At 43.5% G+C, this 24,152-nt stretch overlaps 1 protein-coding gene across 1 annotated transcript; it reads right to left on the reverse strand.

Annotated features, from left to right (window-relative positions):
• Positions 1-4: 4 nt before the first annotated feature.
• LOC132839243 (uncharacterized) lies at positions 5-21,996 on the reverse strand. Its single transcript, XM_060860119.1, has 71 exons — positions 21,907-21,996; positions 21,637-21,806; positions 21,465-21,549; positions 21,222-21,368; positions 20,926-21,134; positions 20,720-20,823; positions 20,441-20,559; positions 20,089-20,265; positions 19,761-19,963; positions 19,571-19,671; positions 19,300-19,418; positions 19,050-19,175; positions 18,774-18,967; positions 18,557-18,651; positions 18,308-18,438; positions 18,026-18,150; positions 17,760-17,874; positions 17,460-17,672; positions 17,004-17,174; positions 16,668-16,805; positions 16,438-16,487; positions 16,136-16,268; positions 15,934-16,016; positions 15,654-15,780; positions 14,815-15,005; positions 14,506-14,596; positions 14,285-14,384; positions 14,019-14,191; positions 13,693-13,848; positions 13,382-13,515; positions 13,131-13,264; positions 12,342-12,436; positions 12,072-12,241; positions 11,901-11,985; positions 11,658-11,804; positions 11,362-11,570; positions 11,156-11,259; positions 10,877-10,995; positions 10,525-10,701; positions 10,197-10,399; positions 10,007-10,107; positions 9,736-9,854; positions 9,486-9,611; positions 9,210-9,403; positions 8,993-9,087; positions 8,752-8,882; positions 8,470-8,594; positions 8,215-8,329; positions 7,915-8,127; positions 7,459-7,629; positions 7,111-7,248; positions 6,881-6,930; positions 6,580-6,712; positions 6,378-6,460; positions 6,098-6,224; positions 5,259-5,449; positions 4,950-5,040; positions 4,719-4,818; positions 4,453-4,625; positions 4,127-4,282; positions 3,817-3,950; positions 3,566-3,699; positions 1,986-2,080; positions 1,716-1,885; positions 1,548-1,632; positions 1,305-1,451; positions 1,009-1,217; positions 803-906; positions 524-642; positions 172-348; positions 5-46 (listed from the first exon to the last, which is right to left on the reverse strand). Exons 1-71 carry the CDS (start codon positions 21,949-21,951, stop codon positions 5-7), a joined length of 9,516 nt encoding a protein of 3,171 aa, XP_060716102.1. The 5' UTR covers positions 21,952-21,996.
• Between the last annotated feature and the right edge of the window lie 2,156 nt (positions 21,997-24,152).

Genomic DNA, 24,152 nt, shown 5'->3' on the forward strand with positions numbered 1-24,152 from the left:
ATGTTCAGAAGCTGTCTGATATTGCTGAAGGAATAGTCACGTTCATCTGCAAACACAAAGCAGCATGGATTAACAGTCACACTTGGACTTCATCAATTGCTATTCATAGATTGAATGTGTCGAATTTCAAAAGAACATATGCCCTGGTTTAAAGACTGCAGAGATCCTCACTTGTATTACAGTCTGGTTGAAGGCTTCGAAGAAGCTGCCAAGCTGATTCACATCTGAGGATGTGAGCACACTGGTAAACACCTCTCGAAACACAGAGTCATTTCCCAACACTCCTGAATCCGGCTGCAAGATGAACTGTGCCTTCTGTTCACTGGACAGTAAGCCTAACACTGCGACCTGCAGGACAAGACACGTAAGTTACACATTCTGTTCACACCAGGTCTACAAGGAAAACGAAGGGCAGCTGCCTGTTTTCTCCACTAAAATCCAGAGACCAACCCTTTCTACCACTGTACAGTCAATTGCAAACCCACAAGAAATATACACTTGGCGCAGCTGGGATGTTACTCACGCTAGAGAAATTTGCATTTAGAAGTTTGAGCTCTTCCAAGGGGGCATAATCGGAGAAACCGCCAAGGTTCTTTTCAAGCCAGTCGTCGCTGCCAGAAGTGTTGGAAAGGCAGGCAGGGTCTAAAACCATCAGAGACCATTAGTTAAATCAATGGGAATATTCTCTTGTGGCTCCTGGCTTCTTTCATTCAGGCAAGCAATTGTCTTAATTTGAACAAGCTAAAGCAAGTCTAAGAATGCCTGGTTTCTGTATCAAAACAACTAAAAGTGGCCTGCGTACCTGGAAGATCATCTCTTAGCAGGAAGGGAAAGATGAACGAATTAAATATCATCTGCTTCTGTTCCTCTTTCATGAGAGATTCTTGACTGCTGAGAGCTTCCACCCTAAGTTGGAGGAGAAACAGATGAGATTTTGCCATGGATTACTTCATCTCTATGTCCTCAATAACACACGTTGTGTTCTGAAATTCCATTGTCCACACGTACACAATTTGGTAGGTCTCACAGCTGAAGGTTTTTGAACTAAGGCTGGACAGAAAATCTTTGGACACTGATGACAAAAATGGTCTGAGCCTTATGTGGAACCAGTCCGTGATGAAAGTGGCATTCGTCAGCTGTGCTGCGGCGAACTTGTCGATTATCACCTCCCCGATGGCGTCAAGTATATTAGGGTCAGACTGATTGCTGCTGTATGTCTACATGAGAGATTACATTCTTCAGTCACACACAAACGTTGATTTTTAAGGTCATTTTTAACTACAGCACTGATCGACTTTACATACCATGTTTGAAAACCTCTCCAGGGCATCATCCAAAGGTCCAGAAAAGCTCTGGAAGAAAAGCTTCCAAGCATCTTTAGAGACGCTCAGGCTGCTTGGCAGTTTGCATGTGAGTAGTGTGACCAGATCATTAGAGGACAATACAACAACCTTGAAAGACAAGAAACAGAGTTTTCTGTGGTCAGCTCATCTTCTGTGTAACAAGACTGAAATTCTGAAGAGGTATTTTATTCATTGTGGACTCACTGATGAACAGGCATAGTCAGGAATGCTAAAGTTGCACAGTACTGCGGAAACATTTCCGGACGCAAATTCGCTATCAAGTGGGTGACTGTGTGGAAAAAAGAATGTTATGCATCTCCTAAAACCTTTTTTCTATTAAGTTTCTCTTTTTTTATGCCATAAAAGGCTTACCTGTCTACGCCATAACAAGGGTTGTGGTTGGTGATGCCAAGATTCAGCGTGTTCAGATCAGCTTGGTTCTGTTGTGACACCCAGGACTGAACCACTGAGGAGTTCTCAAACAGCTTCAGATCAGCCAAGTTTACCCCCATTAGAGCCCTCACTGTGCTCACGTTTAGGATCTGGCACAACCAAAACAGTTTTGATCAAGTTCATATGCAGTTTTCTTTATTTTACTTCTTACAACTGAAACATTTATTCTGGTCATTTCCTGTTTTATACCGTGAGAACAGCAGGATTCAGACTAATGAATATGGTGATGTCCATGCTGATGTTTTGAGTCGAAAGAGCTTGAATATCCTCCACAGGAGCTCCACCTGCACACACACACACACACTTACAATTAAATTCATAGGGTTTGAGTTGTGCCTTGAGTGTGAGTGAATGAACATATGTGTGAGTGTGTGCAGTGTTTCTTCTCCGGCTCTCAACGAAGGCGGTCGCATTTTCTCTCCCTCTCCTCCCCTCTACTTTCCCTGCTTTGCTTCTTTTGTCTCGTCTATTGTCTTATACTTTGAGAGACTCTCTCCGCACTGCTCTCCAAACTAAAATATCATGGATTTGATAAACTGGTCTCTCAACGCAATTGACACCATCTTCTCGACGAGAAGTTTGGGTTCGGGGGAACCTGACTGCCCTGCCGGAACGTTCGCAGCTGGCTATACGATGGACGCGTGGGAGAGGTGGCGGGTCGTGTGTCTGGCGCCTCTTTCCGTGGAGGACATTCTTTCCGTGGAGGACTGCAGTGGGCAGAGCGGTCAGCACTGAGGCTGGGACTAATAACCGCAATATGGATAACATCACGATGAAGCTCACTGCTTTGGATACTGTTTTGGTTAACATCATGGAGAACCTCACTGCTTTGGAAAGAAAAATGGATCGATATGGAGACCAGAATGGACTAAGAGAGTAGTCGTGTAAATTGGAATGCGTCTACTCGCCCCAAGACCAAACAATCCTAATCTTATCTGCTTTCGGCTCCCCCTCAACCAGCACTGGCCTCGGCCAAGGCTGCTGTTGGAACAACAATTCCCCTGGAAGAGCACTGCAGCGAGACGCGCTTGCGTTCCTTCCCCCACTTCTACAGACACCTGCTGATTGTTGACTCTCTTTGGGACCTAATCAAGGTTGTCTCCATGGCAATTTGCTGTGTATCGCTATGACAATCTTGCGAACTGAGGCACCAAGATTTGATGCCGGGAGCAACGACTCTCCAGGCCTACACTTACATACATACACACACACATATAAAGATATGCACTCACCCCCCACCCCCCATCCCACGCCTTCGCCGCTTTGTACCGCCAGTCTGACAAGCGGGTCTGTGACCAGCGCCGAAGATAAAGGCCACAGGACCTGATGGCTGCTTGCCTGTGCTGGATTACCTCCACCCCCCCACTCCCCTCCCCTGTTGCAAGTCGTGTGTTTATGGCGTACTGTTTATGTGCTTATGTTGCTGAGGTGTTTTTTTCCTGTTCCCACACTGTACTCCCCACCGGAGCATAGTCTGGGGGTTGTTGTTTTTTTCTCCTCCCTTCCCTCATGTTATGCTGTATTTCTTTTCAATCTCCTGTCTTCCTGTCCTGTCCTCCCCTTGTCATATTGTATGTATTGTATGTATGGGCGGGTTGATGGCTAATCTCGCTGGTTACCTGTGACCAGTGACAATAAAGACTACTACTACTACTACTACTACTATATGTGCATGCACTTTTATTTCAATCCAACTACTTCTGTTTTAGAGCACTACACCTACATGTAGTGTGTATCTTTAGTCTTTCTGTGTAAGTGGATTGTTTTACCCAGGTAAGGGCTGATGAGTTGGTAGAATGTTGTGGAGCTGCTGTGTTGACTGCTGAATGAAGAGTTGGCAATGATGTACAGAGCAGTTTTCTGTTCAATGGAACATGAGGACAGATCTGGAGACAGGACTGACCTGCGTATAGGACAAAATGTCAACTACAACAGCACTACTGTACTCAAATTACTCTTAACTCTTATTATTTTGTTTATCCATGTTTGTGTCTGTATGTAGCTGTGAGTATGTACTTACGTTAGACTCTCAGCAGTGATATTTTCCAGCACACTGATGTCTAAAGTGCAGATGTTGGAACCAACTACATTTATTTCAGCACTTCCCAGAGAGTGATTCCCCGTGTTCAGATACCTCATAATGACTGCTTTACTCTACAAAATACACAAAAATGATTATTGCAGCAAACATATCATTAAAAATATCAACCTTTTGAAATATTACTCTTCTTTCAAATGATGTATGAAATAGTTTTATATAAACTCTCTCTCTCTCTCTCTCTCTTTCTTTAAACTTCAATATTTCGTGTCCCCCCACACACACACGTTACCTTTTCTTCTTCCCAGGGTCCATCATTTGAGTCCATCAAAGAGGACAATGTGTCAATTATGGTAATGTTCCACTCTCTAATGTCATCAGTAGTGGCCACACGAGAAGTGGAACCCAGCAGCTGCAGTACATCGTCATTAAGACCTGATGGGTAAATCTACGCATGCACACAAAACAAGAATTTATAATTGAACACCTATCACACACTGTACAAAATATTGTGTGGATAAATTCACCACCCACACAGTCTTTAAACTCACAACTCACGAACAAACCATGATTTATGGAGTACATTTAGAAAACAATTCAGTGTTCAGTGCTGCTGACCTGGTTTAACTTGTTGAGAATGATAGTCTGGAGGCTGGTGTCCACCACTTTCTCAGTGATGGCTGCCAGGTTCTCCTGCAGTACAGTGATGTCCAGATACAGATCAAAATGTGTGGAGTTAAAGCCAAAAGGAAATGATGGGTCTGAAATGGTCACCGCTGTGATGTTGCTCACTGGTAGACATAGAACAACATGGTCATTGAAGGATAGAAACTTAAATTGGATCCCTGTAACTCACTGTGTTTTACACTGTAAAGTACGTTTACCGCTAGTGCTTTCTGTGTTGCATTCTGTAAACAGTGCCCTTAGCTTCTTCAACGGGATCTTTTGCTTCCTCAGGGCTGAAATGAACTTCCTCTTTATATTCTTCAAAAATACACACACACACACACACACACACACACACAGAGTAACGACATGAAATTAGTTCAAAAAGCTCAACACGGAAACACTGAATCAATCGCAACGCCAATTTAAAACAAAACGGATTCACATACAAAGGAAATTTTGTCGCAGAGGTTTGATTTGAAATAGACAGCCAGGTTGCTGAGTTGCTCCACAGTGTCCTCATTCCACGTTGAGGGATTGCTGATGTGAGAAAAAAAAATCAATGAAATCTGAGATCTTATTCATTTCTTATACAACTCAGCTCTAGACACAAACCTTTTCATTAGAGTTGTGCCATTTTGACACCAGGTCTAAAATTACTAGTAAAATATTACTGATGTGAAGGTTCATAATGAACCTTTCCTACAGCACTACCAGATTAAAAGATATCCAGTAATCTGCATTAATCTCTGTCTCACCCATAAGCAGTGTTCCCACTGAGGAGCACTGACTGTACAGCAGTCATCTGAGAATCAGAAAGATCTCCACAGTTCTTCAGGTTCTCCAGAATTATGGGGTCAGAGCTCTGGATGTAGGAGGAGTCCAGTGTGCATGCCATATTCCCCAGAACCTCCACCTGATGCCTGGTCAGACTCACACCAGATATACCCTATAATGTCACAAACCATGAAGGAGAGTCTCATTAAAGTACAGCATGTGTAAGAACTGGCTTCTTGTGAGGATTCCAATGTTTACTGTCAAGATCTTGGACTGTCTTTTTGTTTGAACATCAGGATGTTTGAATTCAGAGATTTTGCCTGAAATATTGTGTTTGCCTCGAGGCAGTTTACTGCCTCTGCTCTGCCCATATATGTTCTTCTCTGTGTTTCGAGGTCAGCAAACCTGAGGTTAATTCTGGGAATTCTGGGGACTTTCCAGAGCCGTTCTATTGCAAGTTACAGTCGGAAATGGACTTTGAACAGTGATTTAGGCTAATGGTATCTTAGGTCTGTAACCTAGTGAACCAGATTTGATGTATTCAATGACAGAGACTTGAAAGCACTTTTGTATGTCGCTCTGGATAAGGGCATCTGCCAAATGCTGTAAATGTAAATGTCTCTCAGTGAGCAGAAAGCACTAATGTAAGTCATTCTGTAGAAGGGAACCTGCTAAATGCTGTAAATGTAGATTTCAACAGTGAAATATCATGAGACACAATCCTATTGTAAGATTGTTTGACTGGTTTTCCATAACATTTAAGTGCTAATAACGAGTCTGCTGGTCTATGCCTATGTACATCTCGCTGTGTAGGTTTTACCAGGCAGTCCTTTGCATGGTCGAACAGGACGGTCGTCTTGTCGAGGTCAAGGGAAAGAACGGAGAAATCTGCTCTGCCCAGGGCACTGAAATACGCCTGGCAATTCACCTTCTGGACCTTGTCATAGCTACAACACATACGCACACACACAAATTACAGATTGCACATGACCCACCCATATTATTTACCTACTGTAAGATAATCCTCCATATAGGAATGCAGAGGAAGTGTGCCTTATCATTTGTATACAGTACAGTGTGTATATAAATGTGTTACACACCTGTAGTACAGAAGCATATCAGAGGGGACGTCAGTAAAGCTAACAGATGGATCGTCTTTCACGTAGTTGTACATGCAGGTCAGCTGAAACACAGAACACACCGTGATTGTGTGGTATCTCAAGTAGCAATATGTGTTTGGGTCCACTTGCTGCCTCTGTTTCAGACTGTGTGTGGAATGTGAATGAATATCAGAGTGTGTACCTGAGCCTCTTCCAGTAGGACCTTGTCTCTGCCTGCACGTGGTCTACAGGCTTTCACTAGATCTTTGGCTTTTTCCTGTGGGAGAGTCTGAACTGAGCTGCAGGAGAATCCCTGCAGTACTGATGCTGACAGACTGTAGAGAAATACACACACATATAATCACACACAGACATAGACGCAGTGGTGAACCAAAAAACAGCATCTATTTGGACTCTGGCAGAATCTTAGACATCTGGATTGTTCACCCAACGCAAGTGAGTGTATATGCATGCATGTGAGACAGTGTGTGCTTCTAACTCACTCTTCTGGATCATCACTGGCACTGGCCACAGCACCAAACAACATCATAGCCTAGAAAAAAAAATCAAAGAATTCAAAAGTTTATTGATGTGTTTTACACGCTGATATCCAAACTCCACAGGAATTCAGACATCTGTAAGTGCTGTGATCACAGTCAAGCCATGTTAGACATTTACAACTATTTCAGTTAGGACAAAAAGATTATCTGATAATGTTACTCGGTACAGTTACCTGTTCATGACTCCAGCTCTTGTTATTGATTAGTGAAATGTCACCAGAGCTCAGTGACGTCAGTAGAACAAGTGGAATATACATCACCAGTGCATCCGGAACATTCTGTATCACTTTGGTCTGATCCACAGAGATTACCTGCAAGAAAGTGTAGGAGGTCATCTTCAACCTTTCCCGACTAAACAAACTGTATTCTGAGCAATGGACTGATTTTAAATTGAAATAAACCTGTGTAGGTGACAGTCATTTATTTCTCCATTCCAGTAATGTAGTGTAGTGTATTTTAAAGGTGTGTGTTTGTATATTTTGTGTGTGTAAGAGAGAGAGAGAGAGAGAGAGAGAGAATACCTTCTGGACAAATGTAGTTTGCAGAATAACTGGCGCTGAGAGAATGTTATCGACGAATGTTGGATTCTGAGATAAAGACAGAAACTGAGAAGATGGGATGGTTGAGATGGTTGCAGAGGGAACACCACCGATGAGTGTTCCCAGGGACTCCAGAGAGGAGGCACTGCTGATCTGTGAAGCAAAACAATCAGATAATTGTTTATTATATTATTTAGAAACTTTAATCAAAGAAAAAAGTACAATTATGCTGTACTGGATCTGGAAGCAAGAAGTCACCATATAAAATGACAGCACTTTTGTATATACAGTGATGTTGGTGAATATTTGAACAGCAATACAATGTGTTTGAAATTTGCCCACTACACTTGGTATTTTGTGATGTTGTTCTAAACAGAAGTGGTCTCGCTTCCAGTAGCGTAGACCCACATTTCTGACAAGTGTGCATTGTACACTCACAGTAAAGCCTGCACTCAGGATGCTTTGGATGAGGGAGTTCACTTGGCCCTGGTCCCAGCCATTGATGTTACTGAGTATAGTCAGAGAACTGTTTATCACATCGGAGGGGGCGGAGCTTATCTGGCCCACAGTCAGGCCCACGCACTGGCTGCCCAAAGATTGGATGGTGGAGGCAGATACATCGGGGAACTTTGCTACCAGCACCGCTGTGACCTGAAAGGAGAAGAGGATTGTAGGTAACACACACTGCTACTGAATAACTGACCGGTTGAACAGACCGGGGTCTGATTGATTGATCACCTCTGGATTTATTTCTCTGCAGAAGTTGATGCGATTCAGGATGGTCGTGATGTCTGTATCTCCGAGACGATCAAACACGGAGGCATCAGTTTGACACAGCAATTCAGCTGGCAAGCTTTAAGAACAAAGACAGCCTTTTAAATACGCATACAAGGATGTTTCGTATAGTTTGCTGAGGGGGTCAAATTCACGAGGTTGGTTGAATGAATAGAATACGTAGTTGTTTCGTGTGTAGTGTTTGGTGTAGAGTGTTACCCGAGTAGGTTGAAGTCAGGATTCTGGATGTATAACTCGTTTGTGTAGTACTCCAGGACACTGGTGGAAATGCCCGGGTTGTTGAATAGCTGAAGATTTTCTGAGTTCTCCAGGAACACAAGTGACTAAAGGACACAATCAAACACACACACACACTGGTGTCACTATGCGTGTTTTGTCATGCAGATAACGGATATTTGTAGACGATCATTCCTGTAAATCTCTGAATGGATGATTACAGACATCTTTGTTTGTGTGTGTGTGTGTGTGTTTGTATTATACCATGTTTCCTGATAGGAATGATTGCAGATCAGTGAGCTTGATGAAAGTGATGAAGAATCCAATGTTGTCAGCAAACCAGGCGGTGGAGTTCAGAAGAGGGTCTGAGGAGTTATAGCAGCGGGGACTGCCATCTGTAACACACAGTTATGTTCAGACACATTTACTTTTCTCACACAAATACAGGAAATGAATATGCAGCAGAGAGAGAGAGAGAGAGAGAGAGAGATGTAGTTCTTCTTACCGCTGCTGTTCAGATACACTTTAATAGAGCTGTACACATCAGCTGGGGTGAAATCAGTTGCAGAAAAATTGTAGTTGTCCCCCAAGATAGACACCCTGCTCACAGACACATATATAGAGGTGATTTTACTACAGATCCTCAGTTCGTTTGAACAACAAACACGAGGCAGTGCTTGTGCTGAAAGCCCTGTGTAAAGGTACATCCAAAAATGACTCACAATTTTCTGTATGAGAGGCAGGAGGCACCGCTGAGCTGGTCGGAGCTGATGAGATGAGAGTTGAGGTAGGGCAGGTAGTGAACCAGTGTGACATTAAACCACTGTTCTACCTCAGCCTGAGATGAGGCGGTGAGAGCACGAGACCACACACACCCCAACGTGTAGCTAGCCACAGCAGAGGACAGAACAGGCTCCTGTACAGAGAAACAGAGATTAATCTATAAGCTAATTCTCATACGATAAAGGCAAATTATCCACGTGGACTAAGAGGTGTACCGTCTCCAGGTATTCATTGGTTCTGTTGTAGTCGTCGAGGAGGCTGCAGAGTTCAGACGCATTGTTCACTGTGTTCGGCCTGTTCAGAAACTCGCTGAGTTCTTCCGGAGAGATGGAGCTCAAAAGCTAGAGGAGGCAGTGGGGAGACAACACACTCGTTACAGAGGGAGATGTGGAAGGCTCGTTGGCTGCCACTTAAACTATTAGTGAGCGATTCACTGACGCGATCCGTGTCATACAGCAGAAATACCTGTGCCTGGCGGTCGGCTGGGATCAGGGACAGGAAATCGTTCAGGTCGGGGAATCCGAAACTGAGGAACAACTGTTTCAGGAACACGTAGAAGCTTCCTGTGCCATAGCAGCTCAGGCCTGTGAGGCAACATAGGGCACTACTGAAAAAAACTCTGTTGTGCATTCCGATTCATGATATCAGACCAGTGCATGTAGGACACTCCTGACTTAGCCCATATTCTTCATCTGACAAACACATAGCAAATACACAAGCAAAAACACACACATACCTTGGCTGGACTGGTACTCGAGGTAGTCTTGTGTGTAGCTGAAGACAGTGTTGGACTGGGTTGCAGAGAGGTCGCTGTACACATTATCAAGTCCTTTCACTCTGTAATCACAAAAACATAGAAGTAAACCAGTTAAAAATCGAAGCAGGTAAAGAACAGATCTGTGCTTTCAGGTTGAGGAGGAGCTCACATCTCTCTGTAGGAGTCACAGCTGATGTTTATGGGGATGATCGACAGGGTGTTTGAACTAATCCTTGTAAGGAACAATGAAAGGTAAGTCTGGAACCACAGGGCAAAGTCCTCTGGGCTGAAACTTTGGAAGTGAGGCACCAGATCCAAGAGTGTCATGTTCAGGACGCTATCTGATATTGCTGAAGGAATAGTCACGTTCATCTGCAAACACAAAGCAACATGGATTAACAGTCACACTTGGACTTCATCAATTGCTATTCATAGATTGAATGTGTCGAATTTCAAAAGAACATATGCCCTGGTTTAAAGACTGCAGAGATCCTCACTTGTATTACAGTCTGGTTGAAGGCTTCGAAGAAGCTGCCAAGCTGATTCACATCTGAGGATGTGAGCACACTGGTAAACACCTCTCGAAACACAGAGTCATTTCCCAACACTCCTGAATCCGGCTGCAAGATGAACTGTGCCTTCTGTTCACTGGACAGTAAGCCTAACACTGCGACCTGCAGGACAAGACACGTAAGTTACACATTCTGTTCACACCAGGTCTACAAGGAAAACGAAGGGCAGCTGCCTGTTTTCTCCACTAAAATCCAGAGACCAACCCTTTCTACCACTGTACAGTCAATTGCAAACCCACAAGAAATATACACTTGGCGCAGCTGGGATGTTACTCACGCTAGAGAAATTTGCATTTAGAAGTTTGAGCTCTTCCAAGGGGGCATAATCGGAGAAACCGCCAAGGTTCTTTTCAAGCCAGTCGTCGCTGCCAGAAGTGTTGGAAAGGCAGGCAGGGTCTAAAACCATCAGAGACCATTAGTTAAATCAATGGGAATATTCTCTTGTGGCTCCTGGCTTCTTTCATTCAGGCAAGCAATTGTCTTAATTTGAACAAGCTAAAGCAAGTCTAAGAATGCCTGGTTTCTGTATCAAAACAACTAAAAGTGGCCTGCGTACCTGGAAGATCATCTCTTAGCAGGAAGGGAAAGATGAACAAATGAAATATCATCTGCTTCTGTTCCTCTTTCATGAGAGATTCTTGACTGCTGAGAGCTTCCACCCTAAGTTGGAGGAGAAACAGATGAGATTTTGCCATGGATTACTTCATCTCTATGTCCTCAATAACACACGTTGTGTTCTGAAATTCCATTGTCCACACGTACACAATTTGGTAGGTCTCACAGCTGAAGGTTTTGGAACTAAGGCTGGACAGAAAATCTTTGGGCACTGATGACAAAAATGGTGTGAGCCTTATGTGGAACCAGTCCGTGATGAAAGTGGCATTCGTCAGCTGTGCTGCGGTGAACTTGTCGATTATCACCTCCCCGATGGCGTCAAGTATATTAGGGTCAGACTGATTGCTGCTGTATGTCTACATGAGAGATTACATTCTTCAGTCACACACAAACGTTGATTTTTAAGGTCATTTTTAACTACAGCACTGATCGACTTTACATACCATGTTTGAAAACCTCTCCAGGGCATCATCCAAAGGTCCAGAAAAGTTCTGGAAGAAAAGCTTCCAAGCATCTTTAGAGACGCTCAGGCTGCTTGGCAGTTTGCATGTGAGTAGTGTGACCAGATCATTAGAGGACAATACAACAACCTTGAAAGACAAGAAACAGAGTTTTCTGTGGTCAGCTCACCTTCTGTGTAACAAGACTGAAATTCTGAAGAGGTATTTTATTCATTGTGGACTCACTGATGAACAGGCATAGTCAGGAATGCTAAAGTTGCACAGTACTGCGGAAACATTTCCGGACGCAAATTCGCTATCAAGTGGGTGACTGTGTGGAAAAAAGAATAATGTTATGCATCTCCTAAAACCTTTTTTCTATTAAGTTTCTCTTTTTTTATCATATAAAAGGCTTACCTGTCTACGCCATAACAAGGGTTGTGGTTGGTGATGCCAAGATTCAGCGTGTTCAGATCAGATTGGTTCTGTTGTGACACCCAGGACTGAACCACTGAGGAGTTCTCAAACAGCTTCAGATCAGCCAAGTTTACCCCCATTAGAGCCCTCACTGTGCTCACATTTAGGATCTGGCACAACCAAAACAGTTTTGATCAAGTTCATATGCAGTTTTCTTTATTTTACGTCTTACAACTGAAACATTTATTCTGGTCATTTCCTGTTTTATACCGTGAGAACAGCAGGATTCAGACTAATGAATATGGTGATGTCCATGCTGATGTTTTGAGTCGAAAGAGCTTGAATATCCTCCACAGGGGCTCCACCTGCATACACACACACACACACATTTACAAATAAATTCATAGGGTTTGAGTTGTGCCGTGAGTGTGAGTGAATGAACATATGTGTGAGTGTGTGCAAGCTCACTGCTTTGGAAAGAAAAATGGATTGATATGGAGACCAGAATGGACTAAGAGAGTAGTCGTGTAAATTGGAATGCGTCTACTCGCCCCAAGACCAAACAATCCTAATCTTATCTGCTTTCGGCTCCCCCTCAACCAGCACTGGCCTCGGCCAAGGCTGCTGTTGGAACAACAATTCCCCTGGAAGAGCACTGCAGCGAGACGCGCTTGCGTTCCTTCCCCCACTTCTACAGACACCTGCTGATTGTTGACTCTCTTTGGGACCTAATCAAGGTTGTCTCCATGGCAATTTGCTGTGTATCGCTATGACAATCTTGCGAACTGAGGCACCAAGATTTGATGCCGGGAGCAACGACTCTCCAGGCCTACACTTACATACATACACACACACATATAAAGATATGCACTCACCCCCCACCCCCCATCCCACGCCTTCTCCGCTTTGTACCGCCAGTCTGACAAGCGGGTCTGTGACCAGCGCCGAAGATAAAGGCCACTATGTGCATGCACTTTTATTTCAATCCAACTACTTCTGTTTTAGAGCACTACACCTAGTGTGTATCTTTAGTCTTTCTGTGTAAGTGGATTGTTTTACCCAGGTAAGGGCTGATGAGTTGGTAGAATGTTGTGGAGCTGCTGTGTTGACTGCTGAATGAAGAGTTGGCAATGATGTACAGAGCAGTTTTCTGTTCAATGGAACATGAGGACAGATCTGGAGACAGGACTGACCTGCGTATAGGACAAAATGTCAACTACAACAGCACTACTGTACTCAAATTACTCTTAACTCTTATTATTTTGTTTATCCATGTTTGTGTCTGTATGTAGCTGTGAGTATGTACTTACGTTAGACTCTCAGCAGTGATATTTTCCAGCACACTGATGTCTAAAGTGCAGATGTTGGAACCAACTACATTTATTTCAGCACTTCCCAGAGAGTGATTCCCCGTGTTCAGATACCTCATAATGACTGCTTTACTCTACAAAATACACAAAAATGATTATTGCAGAAAACATATCATTAAAAATATCAACCTTTTGAAATATTACTCTTTTTTCAAATGATGTATGAAATAGTTTTATATAAACTCTCTCTCTCTCTCTCTTTCTTTATACTTCAATGTTTCGTGTGTCCCCCCCCCACACACACACGTTACCTTTTCTTCTTCCCAGGGTCCATCATTTGAGTCCATCAAAGAGGACAATGTGTCAATTATGGTAATGTTCCACTCTCTAATGTCATCAGTAGTGGCCACACGAGAAGTGGAACCCAGCAGCTGCAGTACATCGTCATTAAGACCTGATGGGTAAATCTACGCATGCACACAAAACAAGAATTTATAATTGAACACCTATCACACACTGTACAAAATATTGTGTGGATAAATTCACCACCCACACAGTCTTTAAACTCACAACTCACGAACAAACCATGATTTATGGAGTACATTTAGAAAACAATTCAGTGTTCAGTGCTGCTGACCTGGTTTAACTTGTTGAGAATGATAGTCTGGAGGCTGGTGTCCACCACTTTCTCAGTGATGGCTGCCAGGTTCTCCTGCAGTACAGTGATGTCCAGATACAGATCAAACTGTGTGGAGTTAAAGCCAAAAGGAAATGATGGGTCTGAAATGGTCACCGCTGTGATGTTGCTCACTGGTAGACATAGAACAACATGGTCATTGAAGGATAGAAACTTAAATTGGATCCCTGTAACTCACTGTGTTTTACACTGTAAAGTACGTTTACCGCTAGTGCTTTCTGTGTTGCATTCTGTAAACAGTGCCCTTAGCTTCTTCAACGGGATCTTTTGCTTCCTCAGGGCTGAAATGAACTTCCTCTTTATATTCTTCAAAAATACACACACACACACACACACAGAGTAACGACATGAAATTAGTTCAAAAAGCTCAACACGGAAACACTGAATCAATCGCAACGCCAATTTAAAACAAAACGGATTCACATACAAAGGAAATTTTGTCGCAGAGGTTTGATTTGAAATAGACAGCCAGGTTGCTGAGTTGCTCCACAGTGTCCTCATTCCACGTTGAGGGATTGCTGATGTGAGAAAAAAAAATCAATGAAATCTGAGATCTTATTCATTTCTTATACAACTCAGCTCTAGACACAAACCTTTTCATTAGAGTTGTGCCATTTTGACACCAGGTCTAAAATTACTAGTAAAATATTACTGATGTGAAGGTTCATAATGAACCTTTCCTACAGCACTACCAGATTAAAAGATATCCAGTAATCTGCATTAATCTCTGTCTCACCCATAAGCAGTGTTCCCACTGAGGAGCACTGACTGTACAGCAGTCATCTGAGAATCAGAAAGATCTCCACAGTTCTTCAGGTTCTCCAGAATTATGGGGTCAGAGCTCTGGATGTAGGAGGAGTCCAGTGTGCATGCCATATTCCCCAGAACCTCCACCTGATGCCTGGTCAGACTCACACCAGATATACCCTATAATGTCACAAACCATGAAGGAGAGTCTCATTAAAGTACAGCATGTGTAAGAACTGGCTTCTTGTGAGGATTCCAATGTTTACTGTCAAGATCTTGGACTGTCTTTTTGTTTGAACATCAGGATGTTTGAATTCAGAGATTTTGCCTGAAATATTGTGTTTGCCTCGAGGCAGTTTACTGCCTCTGCTCTGCCCATATATGTTCTTCTCTGTGTTTCGAGGTCAGCAAACCTGAGGTTAATTCTGGGAATTCTGGGGACTTTCCAGAGCCGTTCTATTGCAAGTTACAGTCGGAAATGGACTTTGAACAGTGATTTAGGCTAATGGTATCTTAGGTCTGTAACCTAGTGAACCAGATTTGATGTATTCAATGACAGAGACTTGAAAGCACTTTTGTATGTCGCTCTGGATAAGGGCATCTGCCAAATGCTGTAAATGTAAATGTCTCTCAGTGAGCAGAAAGCACTAATGTAAGTCATTCTGTAGAAGGGAACCTGCTAAATGCTGTAAATGTAGATTTCAACAGTGAAATATCATGAGACACAATCCTATTGTAAGATTGTTTGACTGGTTTTCCATAACATTTAAGTGCTAATAACGAGTCTGCTGGTCTATGTCTATGTACATCTCGCTGTGTATGTTTTACCAGGCAGTCCTTTGCATGGTCGAACAGGACGGTCGTCTTGTCGAGGTCAAGGGAAAGAACGGAGAAATCTGCTCTGCCCAGGGCACTGAAATACGCCTGGCAATTCACCTTCTGGACCTTGTCATAGCTACAACACATACGCACACACACAAATTACAGATTGCACATGACCCACCCATATTATTTACCTACTGTAAGATAATCCTCCATATAGGAATGCAGAGGAAGTGTGCCTTATCATTTGTATACAGTACAGTGTGTATATAAATGTGTTACACACCTGTAGTACAGAAGCATATCAGAGGGGACGTCAGTAAAGCTAACAGATGGATCGTCTTTCACGTAGTTGTACATGCAGGTCAGCTGAAACACAGAACACACCGTGATTGTGTGGTATCTCAAGTAGCAGTATGTGTTTGGGTCCACTTGCTGCCTCTGTTTCAGACTGTGTGTGGAATGTGAATGAATATCAGAGTGTGTACCTGAGCCTCTTCCAGTAGGACCTTGTCTCTGCCTGCACGTGGTCTACAGGCTTTCACTAGATCTTTGGCTTTTTCCTGTGGGAGAGTCTGAACTGAGCTGCAGGAGAATCCCTGCAGTACTGATGCTGACAGACTGTAGAGAAATACACACACATATAATCACACACAGACATAGACGCAGTGGTGAACCAAAAAAACAGCATCAATTTGGACTCTGGCAGAATCTTAGACATCTGGATTGTTCACCCAACGCAAGTGAGTGTATATGCATGCATGTGAGACAGTGTGTGCTTCTAACTCACTCTTCTGGATCATCACTGGCACTGGCCACAGCACCAAACAACATCATAGCCTAGAAAAAAAAATCAAAGAATTCAAAAGTTTATTGATGTGTTTTACACGCTGATATCCAAACTCCACAGGAATTCAGACATCTGTAAGTGCTGTGATCACAGTCAAGCCATGTTAGACATTTACAACTATTTCAGTTAGGACAAAAAGATTATCTGATAATGTTACTCGGTACAGTTACCTGTTCATGACTCCAGCTCTTGTTATTGATTAGTGAAATGTCACCAGAGCTCAGTGACGTCAGTAGAACAAGTGGAATATACATCACCAGTGCATCCGGAACATTCTGTATCACTTTGGTCTGATCCACAGAGATTACCTGCAAGAAAGTGTAGGAGGTCATCTTCAACCTTTCCCGACTAAACAAACTGTATTCTGAGCAATGGACTGATTTTAAATTGAAATAAACCTGTGTAGGTGACAGTCATTTATTTCTCCATTCCAGTAATGTAGTGTAGTGTATTTTAAAGGTGTGTGTTTGTATATTTTGTGTGTGTAAGAGAGAGAGAGAGAATACCTTCTGGACAAATGTAGTTTGCAGAATAACTGGCGCTGAGAGAATGTTATCGACGAATGTTGGATTCTGAGATAAAGACAGAAACTGAGAAGATGGGATGGTTGAGATGGTTGCAGAGGGAACACCACCGATGAGTGTTCCCAGGGACTCCAGAGAGGAGGCACTGCTGATCTGTGAAGCAAAACAATCAGATAATTGTTTATTATATTATTTAGAAACTTTAATCAAAGAAAAAAGTACAATTATGCTGTACTGGATCTGGAAGCAAGAAGTCACCATATAAAATGACAGCACTTTTGTATATACAGTGATGTTGGTGAATATTTGAACAGCAATACAATGTGTTTGAAATTTGCCCACTACACTTGGTATTTTGTGATGTTGTTCTAAACAGAAGTGGTCTCGCTTCCAGTAGCGTAGACCCACATTTCTGACAAGTGTGCATTGTACACTCACAGTAAAGCCTGCACTCAGGATGCTTTGGATGAGGGAGTTCACTTGGCCCTGGTCCCAGCCATTGATGTTACTGAGTATAGTCAGAGAACTGTTTATCACATCGGAGGGGGCGGAGCTTATCTGGCCCACAGTCAGGCCCACGCACTGGCTGCCCAAAGATTGGATGGTGGAGGCAGATACATCGGGGAACTTTGCTACCAGCACCGCTGTGACCTGAAAGGAGAAGAGGATTGTAGGTAACTCACACTGCTACTGAATAACTGACCGGTTGAACAGACCGGGGTCTGATTGATTGATCACCTCTGGATTTATTTCTCTGCAGAAGTTGATGCGATTCAGGATGGTCGTGATGTCTGCATCTCCGAGACGATCAAACACGGAGGCATCAGTTTGACACAGCAATTCAGCTGGCAAGCTTTAAAAACAAAGACAACCTTTTAAATACGCATACAAGGATGTTTCGTATAGTTTGTACTGCGTTTGCTGAGGGGGTCAAATTCACGAGGTTGGTTGAATGAATAGAATACGTAGTTGTTTCGTGTGTAGTCTTTGGTGTAGAGTGTTACCCGAGTAGGTTGAAGTCAGGATTCTGGATGTATAACTCGTTTGTGTAGTACTCCAGGACACTGGTGGAAATGCCCGGGCTGTTGAATAGCTGAAGATTTTCTGAGTTCTCCAGGAACACAAGTGACTAAAGGACACAATCAAACACACACACACTGGTGTCACTATGCGTGTTTTGTCATGCAGATAACGGATATTTGTAGACGATCATTCCTGTAAATCTCTGAATGGATGATTACAGACATCTTTGTTTGTGTGTGTGTGTGTGTGTGTTTGTATTATACCATGTTTCCTGATAGGAATGATTGCAGATCAGTGAGCTTGATGAAAGTGATGAAGAATCCAATGTTGTCAGCAAACCAGGCGGTGGAGTTCAGAAGAGGGTCTGAGGAGTTATAGCAGCGGGGACTGCCATCTGTAACACACAGTTATGTTCAGACACATTTACTTTTCTCACACAAATACAGGAAATGAATATGCAGCAGAGAGAGAGAGAGAGAGAGAGAGAGAGAGAGAGATGTAGTTCTTCTTACCGCTGCTGTTCAGATACACTTTAATAGAGCTGTACACATCAGCTGGGGTGAAATCAGTTGCAGAAAAATTGTAGTTGTCCCCCAAGATAGACACCCTGCTCACAGACACATATATAGAGGTGATTTTACTACAGATCCTCAGTTCGTTTGAACAACAAACACGAGGCAGTGCTTGTGCTGAAAGCCCTGTGTAAAGGTACATCCAAAAATGACTCACAATTTTCTGTATGAGAGGCAGGAGGCACCGCTGAGCTGGTCGGAGCTGATGAGATGAGAGTTGAGGTAGGGCAGGTAGTGAACCAGTGTGACATTAAACCACTGTTCTACCTCAGCCTGAGATGAGGCGGTGAGAGCACGAGACCACACACACCCCAACGTGTAGCTAGCCACAGCAGAGGACAGAACAGGCTCCTGTACAGAGAAACAGAGATTAATCTATAAGCTAATTCTCATACGATAAAGGCAAATTATCCACGTGGACTAAGAGGTGTACCGTCTCCAGGTATTCATTGGTTCTGTTGTAGTCGTCGAGGAGGCTGCAGAGTTCAGACGCATTGTTCACTGTGTTCGGCCTGTTCAGAAACTCGCTGAGTTCTTCCGGAGAGATGGAGCTCAAAAGCTAGAGGAGGCAGTGGGGAGACAACACACTCGTTACAGAGGGAGATGTGGAAGGCTCGTTGGCTGCCACTTAAACTATTAGTGAGCGATTCACTGACGCGATCCGTGTCATACAGCAGAAATACCTGTGCCTGGCGGTCGGCTGGGATCAGGGACAGGAAATCGTTCAGGTCGGGGAATCCGAAACTGAGGAACAACTGTTTCAGGAACACGTAGAAGCTTCCTGTGCCATAGCAGCTCAGGCCTGTGAGGCAACATAGGGCACTACTGAAAAAAACTCTGTTGTGCATTCCGATTCATGATATCAGACCAGTGCATGTAGGACACTCCTGACTTAGCCCATATTCTTCATCTGACAAACACATAGCAAATACACAAGCAAAAACACACACATACCTTGGCTGGACTGGTACTCGAGGTAGTCTTGTGTGTAGCTGAAGACAGTGTTGGACTGGGTTGCAGAGAGGTCGCTGTACACATTATCAAGTCCTTTCACTCTGTAATCACAAAAACATAGAAGTAAACCAGTTAAAAATCGAAGCAGGTAAAGAACAGATCTGTGCTTTCAGGTTGAGGAGGAGCTCACATCTCTCTGTAGGAGTCACAGCTGATGTTTATGGGGATGATCGACAGGGTGTTTGAACTAATCCTTGTAAGGAACAATGAAAGGTAAGTCTGGAACCACAGGGCAAAGTCCTCTGGGCTGAAACTTTGGAAGTGAGGCACCAGATCCAAGAGTGTCATGTTCAGAATGCTGTCTGATATTGCTGAAGGAATAGTCACGTTCATCTGCAAACACAAAGCAGCATGGATTAACAGTCACACTTGGACTTCATCAATTGCTATTCATAGATTGAATGTGTCGAATTTCAAAAGAACATATGCCCTGGTTTAAAGACTGCAGAGATCCTCACTTGTATTACAGTCTGGTTGAAGGCTTCGAAGAAGCTGCCAAGCTGATTCACATCTGAGGATGTGAGCACACTGGTAAACACCTCTCGAAACACAGAGTCATTTCCCAACACTCCTGAATCCGGCTGCAAGATGAACTGTGCCTTCTGTTCACTGGACAGTAAGCCTAACACTGCGACCTGCAGGACAAGACACGTAAGTTACACATTCTGTTCACACCAGGTCTACAAGGAAAACGAAGGGCAGCTGCCTGTTTTCTCCACTAAAATCCAGAGACCAACCCTTTCTACCACTGTACAGTCAATTGCAAACCCACAAGAAATATACACTTGGCGCAGCTGGGATGTTACTCACGCTAGAGAAATTTGCATTTAGAAGTTTGAGCTCTTCCAAGGGGGCATAATCGGAGAAACCGCCAAGGTTCTTTTCAAGCCAGTCGTCGCTGCCAGAAGTGTTGGAAAGGCAGGCAGGGTCTAAAACCATCAGAGACCATTAGTTAAATCAATGGGAATATTCTCTTGTGGCTCCTGGCTTCTTTCATTCAGGCAAGCAATTGTCTTAATTTGAACAAGCTAAAGCAAGTCTAAGAATGCCTGGTTTCTGTATCAAAACAACTAAAAGTGGCCTGCGTACCTGGAAGATCATCTCTTAGCAGGAAGGGAAAGATGAACAAATGAAATATCATCTGCTTCTGTTCCTCTTTCATGAGAGATTCTTGACTGCTGAGAGCTTCCACCCTAAGTTGGAGGAGAAACAGATGAGATTTTGCCATGGATTACTTCATCTCTATGTCCTCAATAACACACGTTGTGTTCTGAAATTCCATTGTCCACACGTACACAATTTGGTAGGTCTCACAGCTGAAGGTTTTGGAACTAAGGCTGGACAGAAAATCTTTGGGCACTGATGACAAAAATGGTGTGAGCCTTATGTGGAACCAGTCCGTGATGAAAGTGGCATTCGTCAGCTGTGCTGCGGTGAACTTGTCGATTATCACCTCCCCGATGGCGTCAAGTATATTAGGGTCAGACTGATTGCTGCTGTATGTCTACATGAGAGATTACATTCTTCAGTCACACACAAACGTTGATTTTTAAGGTCATTTTTAACTACAGCACTGATCGACTTTACATACCATGTTTGAAAACCTCTCCAGGGCATCATCCAAAGGTCCAGAAAAGTTCTGGAAGAAAAGCTTCCAAGCATCTTTAGAGACGCTCAGGCTGCTTGGCAGTTTGCATGTGAGTAGTGTGACCAGATCATTAGAGGACAATACAACAACCTTGAAAGACAAGAAACAGAGTTTTCTGTGGTCAGCTCACCTTCTGTGTAACAAGACTGAAATTCTGAAGAGGTATTTTATTCATTGTGGACTCACTGATGAACAGGCATAGTCAGGAATGCTAAAGTTGCACAGTACTGCGGAAACATTTCCGGACGCAAATTCGCTATCAAGTGGGTGACTGTGTGGAAAAAAGAATAATGTTATGCATCTCCTAAAACCTTTTTTCTATTAAGTTTCTCTTTTTTTTATCATATAAAAGGCTTACCTGTCTACGCCATAACAAGGGTTGTGGTTGGTGATGCCAAGATTCAGCGTGTTCAGATCAGATTGGTTCTGTTGTGACACCCAGGACTGAACCACTGAGGAGTTCTCAAACAGCTTCAGATCAGCCAAGTTTACCCCCATTAGAGCCCTCACTGTGCTCACATTTAGGATCTGGCACAACCAAAACAGTTTTGATCAAGTTCATATGCAGTTTTCTTTATTTTACGTCTTACAACTGAAACATTTATTCTGGTCATTTCCTGTTTTATACCGTGAGAACAGCAGGATTCAGACTAATGAATATGGTGATGTCCATGCTGATGTTTTGAGTCGAAAGAGCTTGAATATCCTCCACAGGGGCTCCACCTGCATACACACACACACACACATTTACAAATAAATTCATAGGGTTTGAGTTGTGCCGTGAGTGTGAGTGAATGAACATATGTGTGAGTGTGTGCAGTGTTTCTTCTCCGGCTCTCAACGAAGGCGGTCGCATTTTCTCTCCCTCTCCTCCCCTCTACTTTCCCTGCTTTGCTTCTTTTGTCTCGTCTATTGTCTTATACTTTGAGAGACTCTCTCCGCACTGCTCTCCAAACTAAAATATCATGGATTTGATAAACTGGTCTCTCAACGCAATTGACACCATCTTCTCGACGAGAAGTTTGGGTTCGGGGGAACCTGACTGCCCTGCCGGAACGTTCGCAGCTGGCTATACGATGGACGCGTGGGAGAGGTGGCGGGTCGTGTGTCTGGCGCCTCTTTCCGTGGAGGACATTCTTTCCGTGGAGGACTGCAGTGGGCAGAGCGGTCAGCACTGAGGCTGGGACTAATAACCGCAATATGGATAACATCACGATGAAGCTCACTGCTTTGGATACTGTTTTGGTTAACATCATGGAGAAGCTCACTGCTTTGGAAAGAAAAATGGATCGATATGGAGACCAGAATGGACTAAGAGAGTAGTCGTGTAAATTGGAATGCGTCTACTCGCCCCAAGACCAAACAATCCTAATCTTATCTGCTTTCGGCTCCCCCTCAACCAGCACTGGCCTCGGCCAAGGCTGCTGTTGGAACAACAATTCCCCTGGAAGAGCACTGCAGCGAGACGCGCTTGCGTTCCTTCCCCCACTTCTACAGACACCTGCTGATTGTTGACTCTCTTTGGGACCTAATCAAGGTTGTCTCCATGGCAATTTGCTGTGTATCGCTATGACAATCTTGCGAACTGAGGCACCAAGATTTGATGCCGGGAGCAACGACTCTCCAGGCCTACACTTACATACATACACACACACACATATAAAGATATGCACTCACCCCCCACCCCCCATCCCACGCCTTCGCCGCTTTGTACCGCCAGTCTGACAAGCGGGTCTGTGACCAGCGCCGAAGATAAAGGCCACAGGACCTGATGGCTGCTTGCCTGTGCTGGATTACCTCCACCCCCCCACTCCCCTCCCCTGTTGCAAGTCGTGTGTTTATGGCGTACTGTTTATGTGCTTATGTTGCTGAGGTGTTTTTTTCCTGTTCCCACACTGTACTCCCCACCGGAGCATAGTCTGGGGGTTGTTGTTTTTTTCTCCTCCCTTCCCTCATGTTATGCTGTATTTCTTTTCAATCTCCTGTCTTCCTGTCCTGTCCTCCCCTTGTCATATTGTATGTATTGTATGTATGGGCGGGTTGATGGCTAATCTCGCTGGTTACCTGTGACCAGTGACAATAAAGACTACTACTACTACTACTACTACTACTACTATATGTGCATGCACTTTTATTTCAATCCAACTACTTCTGTTTTAGAGCACTACACCTACATGTAGTGTGTATCTTTAGTCTTTCTGTGTAAGTGGATTGTTTTACCCAGGTAAGGGCTGATGAGTTGGTAGAATGTTGTGGAGCTGCTGTGTTGACTGCTGAATGAAGAGTTGGCAATGGTGTACAGAGCAGTTTTCTGTTCAATGGAACATGAGGACAGATCTGGAGACAGGACTGACCTGCGTATAGGACAAAATGTCAACTACAACAGCACTACTGTACTCAAATTACTCTTAACTCTTATTATTTTGTTTATCCATGTTTGTGTCTGTATGTAGCTGTGAGTATGTACTTACGTTAGACTCTCAGCAGTGATATTTTCCAGCACACTGAAGTCTAAAGTGCAGATGTTGGAACCAACTACATTTATTTCAGCACTTCCCAGAGAGTGATTCCCCGTGTTCAGATACCTCATAATGACTGCTTTACTCTACAAAATACACAAAAATGATTATTGCAGCAAACATATCATTAAAAATATCAACCTTTTGAAATATTAATCTTTTTTTCAAATGAGGTATGAAATAGTTTTATATAAACTCTCTCTCTCTCTCTCTCTCTTTCTTTATACTTCAATATTTCGTGTGTCCCCCCCCACACACACACGTTACCTTTTCTTCTTCCCAGGGTCCATCATTTGAGTCCATCAAAGAGGACAATGTGTCAATTATGGTAATGTTCCACTCTCTAATGTCATCA

This window comes from Tachysurus vachellii, chromosome 24, assembly GCF_030014155.1.
Source record: "Tachysurus vachellii isolate PV-2020 chromosome 24, HZAU_Pvac_v1, whole genome shotgun sequence".
NCBI lineage: Eukaryota > Metazoa > Chordata > Actinopteri > Siluriformes > Bagridae > Tachysurus > Tachysurus vachellii.

What these genes read in the sequence shown, in the direction of transcription:
- LOC132839243 (XM_060860119.1), bottom strand. Translation starts at nt 21,951, where the DNA reads ATGGACATCACCATATTCATTAGTCTGAATCCTGCTGTTCTCACG. An exon ending in ATCACTGCTGAGAGTCTAAC is followed by an intron (nt 13,265 to 13,381) that starts GTAAGTACATAC and finishes TCCTATACGCAG; the next exon opens with GTCAGTCCTGTCTCCAGATC. An exon ending in TGGAGAGGTTTTCAAACATG is followed by an intron (nt 11,571 to 11,657) that starts GTATGTAAAGTC and finishes TCTCTCATGTAG; the next exon opens with ACATACAGCAGCAATCAGTC.